At 39.9% G+C, this 17,614-nt stretch overlaps 1 protein-coding gene across 2 annotated transcripts; it reads right to left on the bottom strand.

Moving 5' to 3' along the window:
- Positions 1–1,023: 1,023 nt before the first annotated feature.
- Positions 1,024–9,675, bottom strand: sp4 (sp4 transcription factor). Of its 2 annotated transcripts, none has more exons than XM_037794548.1 (7): positions 9,072–9,675; positions 8,784–8,854; positions 7,564–7,917; positions 6,285–7,470; positions 5,728–5,926; positions 4,884–5,077; positions 1,024–3,345 (listed from the first exon to the last, which is right to left on the bottom strand). In XM_037794548.1, the coding sequence occupies exons 1-7, from the start codon at positions 9,076–9,078 to the stop codon at positions 3,074–3,076; spliced, it is 2,283 nt and encodes a 760-aa protein (XP_037650476.1). In that variant the 5' UTR covers positions 9,079–9,675; the 3' UTR covers positions 1,024–3,073. The 2 variants fall into 2 exon arrangements, with proteins under 2 accessions (XP_037650476.1, XP_037650475.1); XM_037794547.1 differs by having other exon boundaries at positions 4,884–5,083; positions 9,072–9,673.
- Between the last annotated feature and the right edge of the window lie 7,939 nt (positions 9,676–17,614).

Raw genomic sequence — 17,614 nt, 5'->3', positions numbered from 1 at the left:
AAGGTTAAAATTCAGCTTGTGTTAACCACAGACCTTATTTCAGGCTTCTAACTAAAAACCCATTAAAAAAAAAAAACATTCACTTCCAGACGAGGGAACCGGAAGAGCTAAAAAGCTACCTAATTTCCGTGTTTTAGGGCTCATTCCTGCAACACTCTATAGAGTGGTTTATTACAACCTTGATCTACTTATTGGTGTCTTCATCATCTATCTATAGTGTCAGTATTACGGTGCACACTCCAGATCAATGTTACAAATACAAATCTGCAGACTGCTCCTGAAAAAGGATTCAGCCCAGTGTTGACATTTTGATTGTCTATCTAACCCAATGTATCAATTTACATCCGAAGTCATAACAAATAATGGAATTAAAACGTAAAACATCTGTCCTTCTGATACTTTGAGAGTTCTTTACATTAAACTCCTTTTTACCTTCAAAACTCCACAAAAACACCCGAGGGTGCAGAGAGAGGTTGTAGATTTGGGTGTTTTTGAAGTGCTTCAAAGGAGTGACATGTCAAAGGTAAGCGTGAGCTGCCTACTACGTGATTCTTTTTGTATACTGGCAGTCAGACTGACCTGCTGGTGAACTCACACTTTGATCGTAGCTCAGTTACACTCGGGGTGTTTTGTAGATCATGTTTTCTGAAGTAGACCGTTTAATGGCTCATTATCCGTCGACGCTAACTGAATCAGTCAAAGCAGCTGTGTGTTTTTGAGTGGTAACGAATTGTCCTGCAACTGTATAGTCACGGGTTCGATCCTCGCAGCATCAATTTGGAGTCCATCAACAGCAGAAACGGTAACTGGGAACAGTAATTGTTCCCAAAGGAAGCACAGATATCATCACTGCTGTCACAACACAGGAGAGATTACCCAATAATAAGGAGGTGGAGTTATAGAAGCTTAGTGTGTGTGTGTGTTGAAGTCAAAGTGTACAATGAGTAGATATTGTTAGGGCTCCTTGGTGTTTCTTTGGGACTTTCCATCTAATTAATCCACACAAACACCAGAGCATCAGAGTGGAATTTAAGAGAGTTTTAATCACTTTATTGTCAAGTGTTATGCAGGCAAAGCATCTTTTCTGCTTGAATTTGTCCTTTTTTTTTTTTCTTTAACTTTTTTATTGACATAACACGTTTGTACAAACCAGTTTTAAAAATATCAATAAACTGGGGCCTTTGAGGCTAACCTGGCAAAAAACCCATTATCAAATGTCATGGAGACGGACAAACATCTTTTTAGAAAAAGATTTACAAATGAGATGTCACTACAAAATATCAAAGAAACGAAAAAGTCGGTTGTCACACAAAATATTACCAAAAACATCTAAATTCGTTTGGTATTTTCAACTTTTAAACAATAGTAACTTTTTTGCTTTCTTCTTCTTTTGTTATTTATTTTTCTCCAAAAAAAAACACATTATGGCGCAAAGAGAAGAAGAAGAAGAAGAAGACATGAACAGCAATGGTCAGACGTAGAAAAAAGAAAACCGAAGCACAGAGATTAAAGAAGAGAGAAGCAGCACTACGGCAAAAAACTCAAACATGCTGTACACAACCTCAGAATCACACAAATACAAGTCCAGCAAAAGGCAAATAGTACAACTCAAGGATAAATAATAAATTAGCCGTACACAGTGGGGTCCTGTGTGTTAACATACTGGGAGGGGAATTTTTTAAAACAACTGATAAAATAAAAGTATCTTTTTAATTTCAAAATAATGTACGCACTGAACTAACACAGAGCAACACCACCAGAAAACATCTCAAAAATATCCACATAGCTAAATAGCCCGACCCGCTCCCAACCACCGCTCTGGTCACTCTCACTTTACCTCTCTGTGCTGTGGCGTGCTCTCCCTAATAAATCAGGAGAGCGCCCCTCTTTCTCCACCCAGCTAACCCTGAGCTTCCCTCTGTACGACAGCTTGTGTTAAGGCAATTGTGGTACATCGGTCACAGGGTTAGAGGTGGAGAGGGGTCGCCCACCAGAGCACAGAAAGCAACATCGGTGACGGTGCCGCTGTCCGACGAACTGCCGTTACATCTACCAGGTGCCATCTGATGGTGATCGATCATATAAAAATTACAAACAAGCGTTGGATAGACTGCAGCTGTGATGTTAAAGCCACCCTGTGGTATCTGCAAAGCGACAGGCTTTGTTCAGACGACAGCTTTCAGGTGTTCTCACGAATGGTCGAGCGAACTGGCTTGTCTTATTAACAGAGAAAACTTCCCCTGACAATGTAAACATGGTTTCACTAGGATTGTCGTTATGGTATTGCTTTCACTACACAAACAAAGTTGTAGAAAGCTAGATTGTTTTTCTATAGAAACCTTTTTTTCGAATGGCCACTGCGCCTCAATAGGAATGCATTATTTATAAATCTTTTTATATGTGCTTTTTTCTACTTTTTTTTTTTTTTTAGAATTCCCCTCTCTTCTTCTTCAATAACAGTTTATCCGTTGACTGGTCTCAAAGGAATCAACACCTGAATCTGATCTGAGGACTAAACCTGAACCATGAATAAAACTCAAATTAGGTAGATCCTCTCGGCGACGGCGCGGGAATACAAACACGCTCATTCATACAGGTCACATGTACACACGCACACACATCATCCCAAGACCGCCCCTGCTTTATCGCTGCTCTGCAACAGTCCTGTACCATGATTGACCCTCAGCACTGTCTGGACAGGTGTGAAACAGGAACACAACTTTGTGCATAGAGTTAGATTCTGTTGCGATTAAGAAAATGTCTCTCGATGGTTTTAGGTTCAGCAGGTCCCCCTGTCTTGTGCTAATCTAGACACGACTTACATTCCTTTCCCCACCGTGAATGGAATTATTATAGATTCATTTCATAAATGCCAAACTAATCTTTCATATGTTTAGGCTAATTTTTTGTTATTATATGTGTTAGTTATTTTTAGATTGTGTTGTTTATATTTTTCTGTTTCTGTTCATCGCATGAGTCCGTCTCTTTTGAGTCCCATTTCATGAAAGAACAACATTTTTAAAATGATGTAAAAGTAAAAAAAAGTCAGCCTTCAGCAAAGAAACGGGAGTGCCTATTGAAACGCCTCCTCTTCCACCGGCTCTTCCTCCAGGTGATTAGAGGTGGTGGGTGTAGCGGGGTCAGAGTCACGCGAGAGGGTCGCCACAGCGACGATCTGAGGGGAGGCGTCCAGGCCTTCGGGAACGACTTCCTCCATGTCATCGGTGGTGATGATTGCCACCGCAGCGCCGACTTTCTTGTTCTGGTGCGTCTTGATGTGCTTGGAGAGGTGGTCGCTGCGCATGAAGCGCTTGGAGCATTCGGGACACTCAAAACGCTTTTCTCCTAGAGGGGAGAAGACAAAGAATTAGAGACAAATAAATCAGAGAACGAAAGAACCCCTGGTTTTCTACACATACTTCCAAATTGTGACGAAACAAAATCTGCTTTGGTTGGTGCCTTCTTGGAGCTCCGTTTAGGGCCGTCCTAAATTCTTAGTCGACTAATCGATCAGTTGATTTAATCAATAGATCTGTAAAACTGAGTTTCTCCAGAAAGAATCACACAAAAGTGTGAACTTTAAATCTTGTGTTTACCAGAGATGTGGTCATAAGTTTCTTGGAAATAAGTCATTCAGCATGAAAAAAGCATAAAAGATGACTAATCGACTAAAGAAATCTTAGTCGACTAAGACCAAACCTAATTGACAGAGGGGGCAGCCCTAGCTTTGTTAGAGAACGGCCTCGCTAATTATTACAACTACATACATGTGTAGCTGTTGGGCAAGAAATTGAATTGAAAGGTTTTGAAAGAAATTTGAAAGCAGTTTGGATTATTGCTGAATAATTATCTGCAACTATTTTGATAATTGATTCATCGTTTAAAGGTATATGCAAGAATTCCCTAAAAAGAACAATGTATAGACTGATACAAAAAAAATCCCTCAATCATCACTTATGACCCACTAGAAGTGTGTGGTGATGTCTGTTTCTGCAGACACCCTGCAGCCCTCTGCCTGTATTTTCTCTTTTCTTCTTATTTTGCTTTACTCGGGACACTGCTGGGCATCTGCAAACAGCCTTTCGGCCACCAGCCCCAGCCAATAACAGCGCGCAGGATTGTCAAATCCCGCTGCTTAGTCATGCCCCTCGGCGTCTGATGCCAAGGCAGTTCCCCTTTAGCTCTGTCAGATACAAAGCGGCCGTATTTGACAGATGAGAACAGGTTTGTTACAACGTTTTGAGTTTCCCTCGCTCCCCTCTCTCTCTCTCTCCTCTGCTGTGTGCCATCGATGTGTCAGTTTGAGCCTGACCGAGAGGAGCGCTGAGCCACTGCAGACAGGATGAAGCCTGCCCTCCAGCTGCATTCTTTCAAAATCCGGCAGCGCGGCACCTTCCCGCAGGGTTGAGCAGTGTTGTGCTGGGTTAGTTGAGTGTTTATTTGTGCTTTAGAACGGCTTAACCGTCGTGAAACAATCAGAAAATAACATTTGATTTCTCTGATTTGCTGCTTTGTTCTCACTGACGCCGCTCCCTCTCTTCATTCACTCTATAGCTTGCTCTACCATCGCTGCTCTGTCTCTCCCTCTCTCGCCAACTTTCAATGCTGTGTGTTTACAAACTGCAACTGACAACTGTGACATATTGTACTTTTTAAGTAATTTTTCAAGTAAAAATTGTGAAAAAGTGAGATAATTTGCTGCTTTTCTGTGGATTTCCGACAAAACATTTGAAGTTGGGCTCTGGGAAGTTGCATTTTCTTCACTATTTACATTTCATACAGATTAACTGGTGAGTTGCTATCACACCCAACGTGACCAGGGTGGATATGTGACCAGGCTGACCCACATCACCAGTCTACATCCCTGTATGTGCGTTTCCTACCTGTGTGTGTTCTCCGGTGTCTCTGCAGCTCGTCGCTCCTGGTGAACCTCTTGCCACAAAAGATCCAGTTACAGACGAACGGCCTCTCGCCAGTGTGCCAGCGCAGGTGGGCCCTCAGGTGGGATGTCTTGCCGTACACTTTCCCACAGCCCTCCATGTGGCAGATGTGCTGCTTCTTTTTTGTGGGGTCCCCGCTGTTCCTACAACACACACTCGAGTTAGGAGCGAGCTGGAGGTGGTGTGTTTGTGTGTGTGTGTGTCTCAGGACTTGAAACAAATGGGATCACAGCTGGTCTGCCCTGTGTCTAGAAGGGTTTTTTTTTATTACAAGGAAGTAATTTCCATGCCCAAAGTTCAAATAAATTTACAGTAAACAAGCTCTGTTTTCTAAAGTTAACTTCTCTGAATGAATTAGTCAGACTTTTAGCAAATGGATTCACTGATTATTCTAGCAAAGCTGAATACATTTCACTTGCTTCTGAATATTCCCAGTTTACGATCTGGGCGCCAACTCCTCATTACAAAGTGAAGTGCTGGGTGGTGAGAGGTCGGATCTCTCACTTTAGGATACAAGCTACACTGTGTTCGGACCATCTGTCAAACCAGTTGTCCCACCATGACATGACACTCATCAATCATTTTGGAATAATCATATGTAAAGTAAAGTTAAATCATGAACTTGGGTACACATAGCTGTAGAGCTCTGACTGTCCAAAGGCCAGTTTCCTTGTGAATTACTGTATAATGCACTACATTTGTACACTTGTTTGTCCCTTTTTACACCATTATACTATTCTTACTCCCTTATAACACCTATGCATGGTGCTCTGTGTTTCCAATGTACCTTCCCTCTCCATCCCTGCAGTTCGGACAAGAGCAGGCCACCCGACGAAGCCTCTTGCTGGGCGGTCCCTCCTGGTCCGAAGAACTTTGTACGGAGCCCAGCTGATCCGGACTCATCGACGAGCCCGGTGCCACGTTGCCGACGGTGACCGTCACTGGAGACGGTTGTACTTTGACCCCATCCTGACCCTGTGGTTGACCTGAAAGGTGATTTGAAAATGACAAAATGTGTAAACGTATTAATCAAAAACAAGTTGTATCGTCTGTGGGGTAGTCTGAAGAAAATATGACAATAGAGAAATCTGAAAAAAGCAAAAACGGTCTTGAGTGCAGTGACACACAATTTAACTGGGCCAGCAGGACATCCTGGTATAACTCGACTGTGAATGGTAAATGTATGAAGTGGTATACCACACAACTGGAGATTAGAGTTATTATAACTCAATTTTTCTCAATAACTAAAGCGTAACAAACCAAATTGCTTTAACCACATTTTTGTAATGAATGGATCAGTGATGAATTTGTCACTACACATTCACACTCTTAGTGCAGCCTTACCCTGTAGACCAGTAATGGTGAGGGGGACACCCTGCACCTGAACCCCAGCAGTGCCCAGCCCGGCGATGCTGACCGTCTGGACCCCGGACCCCGGGTTGATCTGGGCTGCGCTCAGCGTCAGGGGAGCTCCACTCAGGGAGACCAGCCCTCCACTGCCCACTGTCGTCCCACCGGCCACCGGGGCCAGCGTCAGCTGCTGTGGCAGCGCCGTCCCGAGGCCGCCCTGCAGGGAGACTCCACCGGGCAGCTGCACCGTCTGCCAAGTGATCTGCCCAGAAGGGGACAGGGTCGGAGTGCGGATAAGGACCTGGGCTTGGTTCTGGAAGGCCTGGATGGGCTGCAAGGTTTGTCCTGGGGCCAGCTGGAGCGTCTGAATGTGCTGTGGTTGCTGCTGCCCCTGGGCCTGACCCTGACTCTGAGGCTGCAGCTGGAACTGCTGCAGCAACTGGTGCCCCACTTGGCCCACGATCACTTGCTGAATGGTTGCTCCTGTATCCATCTGGTTCTGCAGCCCGTTGGCCTGGTTCTGACTCTGAGAGTCTGCCTCACTGCTCTGCACCTGGGTGTCAGCTGGTCCACCCTCCGATCCAGCAGAAACAACTTGTGTCACTTCGGACACGTTGTTACCTTCGGCTACTACTGTCGAGCCAGTTGATGCTGTCATAGGAGCTGCCGTTGTCATCAGCTGGTTGCCGTTGGCAATGGAGAATGTGCCATCTGCTGATTGGATAAGCTGCACGGCCCCGCCCCCTCCGACATTATTTATCATAGGTAAAGCCAGGGTCATGCCGCCGAGGTTTATGGGTACTGTGGTCATAACAGGAGTCTGGGAGCCCTGCAGAGTCTGCAGCTGCAGTGGGAAAGACTGCGCAGGGCGGATCTGCAGTGGGACCGTCTGATTGGCTGTAGTTGTCATGATGGCTTGCTGGTTGGCTTGCTGGAGGATAGCCTGGGTCTGGCCTGGACTCTGGGTCTGGATGAGCTGGACCTGCTCCTGTAGAGATCCGATGGAGGCTGTCTGAGCTGAACTGATATGGATCTGCTGCCCGTCTGCTGTCTGCAGGTGAGGGATGACCTGATACTGGACCCCGCCCCCGGCATTGGGCAGGTTCTGGACCTGGATGATCTGGAACTGCTGCTGTTGCTGATTGGCTGCAACGGTGTTGGTCCCACCCACTGACTTCACCTGCCCAACAAGAAAGGAGCAGTGACACAGTTAAGAGCACAAACATTGGCAGACAACAACAAAACATTTGCTCAGACCCACTGCGTTCGTCACCTTGCGTCCGCCCGGTGAGCTGTCATTAGCCAAGGTGGTGGCCACCGTCACAGCGACAGGCTGATTGGTGTTATCTTTGGCCATAGTCGGCGCCGCTGTGATGATCTGCCAGCCGTTCCCCGTGAACTGAGCAGGGACCAGTTCCAGCTGCTGGGGCACCAGGGTCTGACCTCCAGATGTGTCCAACACGATCTGACCCTGGAGCTGACCCGCCTGCAGCTGGATCTGACCAGACTGGAGCTGGAACTGCTGGGCCCCCAGCTGGGCCTGCTGGGCCCCCTCCGCTCCCCCCTGCCCTCCGATCTTACTGCAGGTGGCCGCTAGCAGAGCCAACGGAGAGGGCTGCGAGGAATCCTGGAGGAGACACCGGTAGGAGGAAGGAGGGATGGAAGGGAGGGGCAGAGAGAGGAATGGTTAAAAAACAGTGGCGAGGGAAGGAGGAGAGGATGGAGCTCACATACATACACAAGCAAGATGGAAGTTAAGGGAAAAGATGGGCAGGTATCATTACGCACTCATACAATGAACAATTTTTTAACAAAGATGAGAGACAAAGTAAAAGAGCGAGGGGTGGGGAAAACATGGTGCAGAAAAAAGACTGAGAAAAGCTGAGCGAAAGAGAGAGAGCTGTCAGTGGAAGTGGGCGGTATTACAGGAAGTGAGTGGGTGGGCGTGTGAGAACCACATTTCTCTTTTTCTCAGAACACTGGAAGAAAATGCCGCCTTCTCTCTCTCTCTCCTCCCTTTCAAAGGAAGTAGGTCGCAGGCAAATTTCTTATGCTATACACCTCGGAAACAGCCTAGATTCTGTCACAAACAACAGTATAACATAGCGTAACAAAACAAAAAGATCCACTTAAGAATAACTGAAATGAATCTGTATAAAAAAAAAGCAGATGAAAATAGAAGTTCCACAGTTGTTGCTACATACCAACGCTGCAGGTCTTTAAAAATGAATCCAGGAATTAAATCATTTTGACCCTAATTCAAAGGGACAATTTAAAAAAAAAAAAAAAAAAAGTACAGTGGCCAGAAGTGTGACAGCTGTATAAGCATATATTCAAGAGACTCTTTCAGCAGGGCTGCACAGAAGCAGGAAGTGAAATTCACCAGAGAAACGCCCCCCCAGAGGTGTCTGGCTGGCTGACTGAGGAGGAAGGAAGGGGAGTACATATTTGGTAATAAAAGTGTGATAAACTTATTTCTTTTTTTTTTTTTACCTGCGATCCAGAACTTTTCCCCTTTTTGGATGCTTTCCCTCCTTCAGTTCCAGATGATTCCTTCTTGGAGTCTGTGGAAAGAGAGTATAATGTGAGAATATCATCACATGGATAAACAATAATAATGCACAACAATGCAATGGTGATCAATACATGTAAAAGGAGATAAACTAGTTAACCTCATCATCAATATCAAAGGCATCTCCTAATTATCTATCTATCTGTCAGACACACACAGAGAGAGGGATAGAGAGGGGTGGAGTAGAGGAGATGGGGGAGGGTACCTACCACTCATAACGCATTCATATACCGAGAAGGAGAGAGGGTGTAGTTCACGGTAGAAGGCCGGCCGGGTACAGAGGCGGAGGACGGGCCTATATGTTCGCTCGCTGGGCCGTGGCGGATCTGCCCGTTTCACGAAAAAACCACCCACCGGCCAGGAAGGGCGGTGCCAACCGGAGAGACACAATCAAGCAGAATAACGGAGACAGTCACCGTCAACGGCTCTCCCTTCTCCAGAGCACCGTCGTGTGCGTCTATTACCGGACAGCCAGTCCATAAACGATCAAATTATCAGCTTGTCAGAGTGATAATCCACAGAGAAGTTGTCGGTGTGTGTGTGTGTGACCGTGGAGGCCCACCCACTTCCATTTAAGCATCAGGACAACACCCCTCTCTCCTCTCCGGTGCTCTCTCTTCTCTCTCTCCGCTGCTGCTCTTGTTTCTCTCGCCGGTTCGTCGCGTCGCTACGCAACGAAAACAAACCAAGTGTTGCTGTTTTACGCGTATTCTCCCCCTTTTTTACTCGTGCACAATTTGTTTTCTTTTTTAGAGATATGGAGGAGATAGCTGTGGCTTTTTTTTTTGTGGGCGGACACACGCTCCTCCCACATATTCAGATTGGACGACGGGGCTCGGCGTGCGGAGGGTCGAGATGGGAGTTGTATTCTGGTGAGGCCTCGCCTTCTCCAGCTCTATTGGGCGGCTGAGACTACAACTCCCATGATGCAACCCGGCCGCCGCGTCAGAAGGTGTCTTTTTGCTTGGTAGTCACGTTGGTGTGAGAGCTGAGAGAGGAAGAGGAGGTGACTTCAGTGTTGTGGGGGGTTGGGCGAACGGGAAAGGGAGGCGTGTTGTCGTGTGTGTGTGTTTGTTCCACTGGTGTCACAAGACGACAGCTCTTGTTTAACAGCACAAGATAATAAAGCAGTGGAATTTAAGTGTCATAATAATTTAATTACTATGGGAAAGCAATTTGTAAGCAGTAAATAATGTCACAGTGTTTCCTCGATGCTGAAATACTTTTATTATATTAATATAATATTTATATATTTATATATATTAATATTAATATAATATTTATATACATAAATATTATATTGTATTAATATAATATAATTATATGTATATATATGTATTATAATATATATATAAATATACATATATAAATATATTAATATAATATAAATATATTTATATATACATATATATATATTATTCTAATATTTATATATATATATAAATATTATATTTATATAATATTTATTTATATATAAATATTATATTAATATAATATAAATATATGTATATATATTATATTAATATAATATTTATATATTGATATATATTAATATTAATATAATATTTATATATTTATATATATTAATATTAATATAATATTTATATATATTAATATTATATTGTATTAATATAATATAAATATATGTATATGTATTATAATATATATATATATATATACATAAATATTATATTAATATAATATAAATATGTATATATATTTATATATACATATATATTATTATAATATTTATATATATATAAATATTATATTTATATAATATTTATTTATATATTAATATAATATAAATATATGTATATATATTATATTAATATAATAAAACTATTTCAGCATCAAGGCAACACTGTGACATTATTTACTGCTTACAAATTGCTTCCCATAGTAATGAAATCTTATGAAACTTAAAATTCCACTGCTTTATCTTCTGCTGTTAAATCAGAGCTGTCATCTTGTGACACCAGTGGAAACAAACACCAGTGGAAACAAACATCAACACGCCTCCCTTTCCCATTGCGTTATATATTATATCATATATAATATATATAATATATATAATACTAATATTTATTTGCCTTTTTTCCCTCCTTAGTTCCACTTGTTCCCATTTCTTTAGTCTTTGAAGCCTGTATGAGAGAAAACAGTCGACTAAACTGACTGATTTGAGATAAGATTAAGACAGTAAGATTTTGTCCCAGGGTCCCCCATCTGATATGAAACTCATGACCAAAAATAGTCATACGATCAATAAGTCCGTACTTTAATAATCCTGAAGGAAATTCTTTTTTTTTTTGTGGAGAAAACAGTCGGCTAAACTGACTGATTTGGGTTTTTTTTAAACAGAGTTTATTTCTGAATTTTGTTAATACAACTCTGACAATCCACTGCACAAACTTGTTTGGACTGATAGATATCCCACCCACCCCCCACCCTCCACCCATGACAATACCCAGAGGGCACTCAAAAAAACAACAACAAGTGTACAAAAATAAATATGAATAAATAAATAAGTACACACAAATATACAAATAAAATAAAATAATCATAGTAAAAAAAAAAAAAAAATAGATAAATAAATAAATAAAATAAAATAAATAAACATAAATAATGATACATTGTTAGAGGTCTAGGGCAGTACACCCTATTATCTAGGGCACTAACATGCATAAAACAAGCACAGGAGTTAAGCCGAAGAGTTGAACACAAAGAATATATACACACATATACTGTATCCATATATATATATATATATATATATATATATATATATACATATACTGTGTATATATATATATGTATATGTATATATATATATATATACATATGTATATATATATATATATGTATATAACTTTCAAAAGCCCAAGATGACGTCCTCAAATGTCTTGTTTTGTCCACAACTCAAAGATAATCAGTTTACTGTCATAGAGGAGTAAATAAACCAGAAAATATTCACATTTAAGAAACTGGAATCAGAGAATTTTGACTTTTTTTTCCCTAAGAAAATTACTAAAACGTATTAATCGATTATCAAAATAGTTGGCGATTCATTTAATAGTTGACAACTAATTGATTCATCGTTGTAGTTCCAGCGTGAACCCCCTCCCACTGTCCTGTAGGCTGTCCTCCCCACCCTCAGTGGGCAACATGGGAGGGTCGCCAGCTGATTATAGGCTCACGTGGGCCCTTATAGGCTACAGAAGCTGGGCCATGTGTGTTCGCCACTCATGCACTGCTTTCATTGCTGACATCGCTGATCGACCCACTCCATTGTTGGTTTTGTGTTGACCGTAGTTTAATAACTAAATCCCTTGCGCGGAGTCCCTCCTTGTGACAGTCCCTGAGCCAGGTTGTGACAAATGGAGGCTCAGCTATTTTGCTAATAGATTCATAATTTGAGTTATCAAGCACAAATGTCCCCAGCCTCTCAAAAGGGAGGATGTGCTGCATTTTAAACGGAATATATAAAAAGTACAATAATATTAGTCTTTAAAAATGACTTCTATTGTTCAACAAATGCATCTGGAGAGAGGTTGAATCATGGGTATTTAGTCAGAGAGGAGCAGCAGAGGACAGAACCGCTATTATTTGTTGCAGTAGCAGCAATCACACAGAAGTTTGTGTACCAGACTGGAACAGAAGTCATGTCTCCCACCCACGCGGCAAAACCTCTGTCAGACTCCCAAAGGGAAATGTATATGCTAAATTCATCCCAGCAAACCGAGCTATACATGTAGACGTGTAGCAGGCCTGTACGGTCCCAGGCAGGGCTTCTCCTGCCCAGTTTAGAGAGACCCTCCCTGAGCGAGGAGGAGTGACTTTAGCCAAGTGGAGTCACAGCCCCGGTTCACCGAGCAGAAAACATCATTAGCGGGCAGCCAACTGAGGATATGCCGCTGGCACACAAGGGAAATATTTATGCTCATAGGCTGTCAGCCAGAGCAAGACTCTGCCACAGTGGCACTGTCTCTCTAGGAGGCACCCAGTCACATTAAAACACTAAGTCAGGGTTATACTGAAAGATGTTCATCGATAGAGATTTCAAGATTTTGTAACACTTCATTTTACAGGTCTGCAAATTTCATGGTAATTAGGTGATAATTAGCAAGTTACCTATTTGAAATATCATTTGACTTACTGCCAAATTACCCTAATATTTACCTCAAAATGTATCTAAAATTATTACTTTATTATAAACATGATTTAATAATTATATGCTAAAATAGCATATAATGGTTAAAATAAGTCCTTAGGCTTGATCGGAGACGGAAAACCAAAACTAATAGAAGACATTTCTGATCAGGCACAAATCTCACCATCGTGTGACTTATTGTCTACACAAATGTAACCTGGTAGCTAATGTCATTATTCAGGGAGTTTTTTTTAAGAGATTTCAAATAAATTATTTGCTAATTATTATCTATTTATACTGCAGACATGGAAATAAAGCATATCAATTAACTTTGTATTCTTTTCCTGGAAATGTATTAAATAAATTACCAGCTATTTATTACTGCTTATTGGGGAAAAGCAGAATATAATTATCAAATAATGTTTATAATAGATATAAAATAATAATAATAAAAGTCCAGGGTTAAGTTCCAAGTCAAGACAGCCAAACAAAGTATTTTTTAATATAAATTTTGAGGTAAATATTGGAGTAATTTTGGCAGTAATTCCAAAAATATTTCAAATAGATTACTTGCTAATTATCACCTCATTACCAGGAAATTTGGGGACCTGTAAAATGAAGTGTTACCCTATATTGTGTTGTGATGCCTCAAAATATGGGAATATGTGTAAATATGTCAAATTTGAGTTCTCAACATTTTGAGGTTCTTTAATATCCAACTTGATTTTAAAATTATAGGATTTCATCATGCATGGGGGTATATATAGAATAGAATAGAATAGAATAGAAATCTTCATTGTCATTGTATTAAATACAACGAGATTCACAGTTGCCACTTCTGGTCAGTGCTTTAAAACAAATACTTGACAAGACTACACGAGGCAGGTAAAACATATAACAGGTAAAACACACACACAGTTATAAAGCAAATAAAACAGGTAAAGTAGATGTAATAAATAAATATAAACAGAAGTGTTACACTAGAAGTATAAAATATAAAAATAGATGTAATGTAAACAGAGGTAATTGCACTAGAGGTGTATATTGCATCAACGACATATTGCACAGACACAAATGTATTTCACATTCAGTGTATTAATATTGCACAGATTTATTGTTTGTTCAATGTCCGTGTGAGTGTTATCATGCTGCAACATTTCTTATCAAGACTTTATGAGTTTAAAATCTGACCTTTCCTCATCAGAGGCCAAAAGAGAAATAACTGTATTGAACATGGCATACATGACTTCTGCGGTTTCTCTCTGGTCATGAGACTGCTAGTAGTCTAATAAGCATGTATTCACAGTGAAACTACACACACACACACACACACACCTGGGGTGGCCCAGAAACATACATACACACACACATGCACATGCACTGTAATTACTGCGGAAGCCAAGTGCCTTGTACCCGCCCCCTGGGCCACTCGGCAGGGCGTTGCTAAGCAACGAGGTCTGGTCTGAAGAAGGGTTGTTGTGTGATTGTATGGTGGTGGTGATGGGAGGGGGTGTGGTGACAGAGAGGAGGCTGTTAGAGATAACTATGCCACACATAAGGAAGCCTGTTTCCAATATTTAGAGCTATAACACTGAATTTTGTAAATGAGGCATTTATTCACAACATCCTCTTTAAAGTTACATTTAACTTAGTGATCATACTGATAACAAAAGTACTTAAAGTGCTCAACACATTTTAGATCAATGTAGGATCAGCAAAAGCTGAAATATGAAAGGTCAATAAATGAATATTCCTCCTATGTGAAGAAAGTGAAACTTGTTTTCCAGCTGCTGCCACTAGATGGCGCCATACACCAGATATGTGGACTTCAATATTATTACCACAATATAATATAAGATAAAGCTTTATTGATCCCCAGAGGGGGGATTCAGCAATAGTACAGATAAATAGAGAAAGTAAAATAAAAAAAATATGTATAAATAAAAATGATAAAAAAATAGAAAACTAGACTGTATAGGCTGCTATACCTCCACCTTTCTCAGTGGTAGAAGAAGTATTCAGAGGTTTGATTCGATTAGATTCAAATTTATTGTCATTGCACATAGTACAAGTGCAACGAAATTAAGTTTTGCATCTAAAGTGCAAACTAGTAAATTGCTGATTAAGACAATAATATACAAATGAGGATATTGTCTATTTATAGGCATATACATATATACAGATTGTAGTTAAGGTGCAAAGGGTCGAAATGTGTTATATTCTGATGAAAAGGAGCGTAACTATAAGTTGCATACTGATGAGATATTGTATAAAAAAAATGTGTATAAGAAACAATAAATTATATTTACAGGTGGAGTTAAATATTTATATTTATTTATTTATATTTATGTCTATACATAGAGAGATTATGTAAATAGAGCTATATGCATATGGGACTAAGTGAAAATATATAAGATGAATATAAGAGAAAAGATTTTGTATATACAGGTGGAATCCTAAGTTATATATATACATGTAAAAGTAGAAATACTATAATGCAGAAAAAACAAGATACAAGTAAAAGTTCTAGTATGAGCAACAATATGTGCTTAAAGTTTCAAAGTAAAAGTCATTTTTTAATATGTATTTTTTACCCTATTATTGCATTTTTATTACTAATTAATATGTAAGAAGCATGTCAATGTTGAAGCTCATCAAGGTGGAGCTAATTTTTACTGTTAGGTAGACTTTACTTGTAGTGGAGTATTTTCACAGTTTGTATTTGTACTTTTATTGCAGTAAAGGATCTGAGTACTTCTTCCACCTCTGATCTTTTACTATTATGTATAAAGGGGATTAAAAACTGTCATCTGTAAAGTAACTAAAGCTGTCAGAGTAAAGTAAAAAGTACAAATCTATAACAATGCATCATATTTTATAGGTTTTGACTGTTAAAGTTGTCAGTCCTGGTTGATTTTAAATTTTAATTTGAGGGAAAACAGTGATTGTGCTCAGAGTTTAGCAGTCTGGCGTCTTTTTGTTCATACATGAACATAGAAAAAGAATAGAAAAATTATATTTCTATGTACATGAGCTTCACATTTTCAAAATTGTGTGCATAGTTCCATTTTATATGTAAAACTAATATATATAAAACTAATATACTATAAAATATATAAAACTTGACACTGACACCCATTTCATAATACTGCAAATAAATAAATTTCATCAGTGGGCCATATGCTCAATCACCATTGTGGTACTTCATTTGGGGATAGTTAGACACTTAACAGACATTTAATTAAATGAAAATCTTCAAGATTGCCACTTTAAGTCTTAAGTTAGAAAATGACTAGTAACTACACCAATAGTTACTTTACAACTTAAGATTTAACAGTCAAAACTACAAAATACGATGCATTATTATTGATTTAACTCCCTAACAATATTTCCCTCTGAAATGTGATGAAAAGTATGAAGGACATAAAATGAAAATACTCAAGCAAAATACAAGAACTTAAAAATTGTACATAAATACTTGAGTTAATGTACTTTTAGTCAATTTCCCTACTGACCTTGCATCTTTCAAAAGAGAAATAGACGAGCATGCCATAACTCCAGTAACTGCAGAAACAGAAACAGAAACGACCATGTTTAATCTACTTCCTTCTTCCTTCTTGTGTTCAAAGTCACACTTCTATGACATGTGTGATTTTTAATTAACCTAACCACATTGACATCAGAATAAAGGACTAAGTTCATAGCTTGTGTTCATAAAAGCAGAAATAAATGTACGGTATGCGTTTCCTTTTACTCCAGTACAGCCTGTTACAGTGTTTGGAAACACACCAATGACAAAAATACTGAGCAAGCAAAGAAAAAAAAATAACTTAAGAAAATGCATGTCAAGATTTGAGAATGTGCATGAACAGATGAGTACAGATCAAATGGAGAGAGAGCAAATGAAGCCAGAATTGTGACAGTTTTAGACGTTTTGAGCCCACAAGAAAAATCGTGTGACTCTGTTTTTTAGCAAGCAGTATAGGGTTTACTTTCTATCTTTAAAGCCGTGCACTCTCAGTTTTGGCAGTTGCATGCAAACTCCAACTGAGAGCCGAGCAGAATGCCTTTGATTTGACTGTGAAAGTTAAGTGTCATCCTGATACGTTAAGCGCCCAGAATCAACTGAAACAGATTTCCTACTGAACATGTAAATGAGCCGATGCATGTGTTTTTGCATGTTCCACAATCCTGACATGGAGATTGATCAAAGCCGCAATTTGTTTAGAGCCCAGTCAATAGTTTATTTTAGGGCTGTCAAAGTTAAAGTGATAATAATGCATTAACGCAAATTCCTTTTAACGACACTAATTTCTTTAACGTGTTAATGCAACTTGCAATTTTGAGGTTGTAGCGGGCTCAGTTTTGTCATACTAGCTTGTCGTGAAGGAGGTTAATTAACACTCCAAACTTGCGCTAAATTTTGGTGAGGATAAACTGGCATTGCCATTTTCAAAGGGGTCCCTTGACCTCTGACCTAAAGATATGTGAATGAAAATGGGTTCTATGGGTACCCACGAGTCTCCCCTTTACAGACATGTCCACTTTATGATAATCACATGCAGTTTGGGGCAAGTCGTAGTCAAGTCAGCACACTGACAC

Source organism: Sebastes umbrosus, chromosome 15 (genome assembly GCF_015220745.1).
Source record: "Sebastes umbrosus isolate fSebUmb1 chromosome 15, fSebUmb1.pri, whole genome shotgun sequence".
NCBI lineage: Eukaryota > Metazoa > Chordata > Actinopteri > Perciformes > Sebastidae > Sebastes > Sebastes umbrosus.
The sequence above is the reverse complement of the archived record's forward strand: the minus strand, read 5'-3'. Positions and strand labels throughout refer to the sequence as shown.

Coding starts and splice junctions, on each gene's coding strand:
- sp4 (XM_037794547.1), bottom strand. Junction 7,918..8,783: donor GGAAAAGTTCTGGATCGCAG/GTAAAAAAAAAA, acceptor TGTCTCCTCCAG/GATTCCTCGCAGCCCTCTCC. Junction 5,927..6,284: donor CACCATTACTGGTCTACAGG/GTAAGGCTGCAC, acceptor ATCACCTTTCAG/GTCAACCACAGGGTCAGGAT.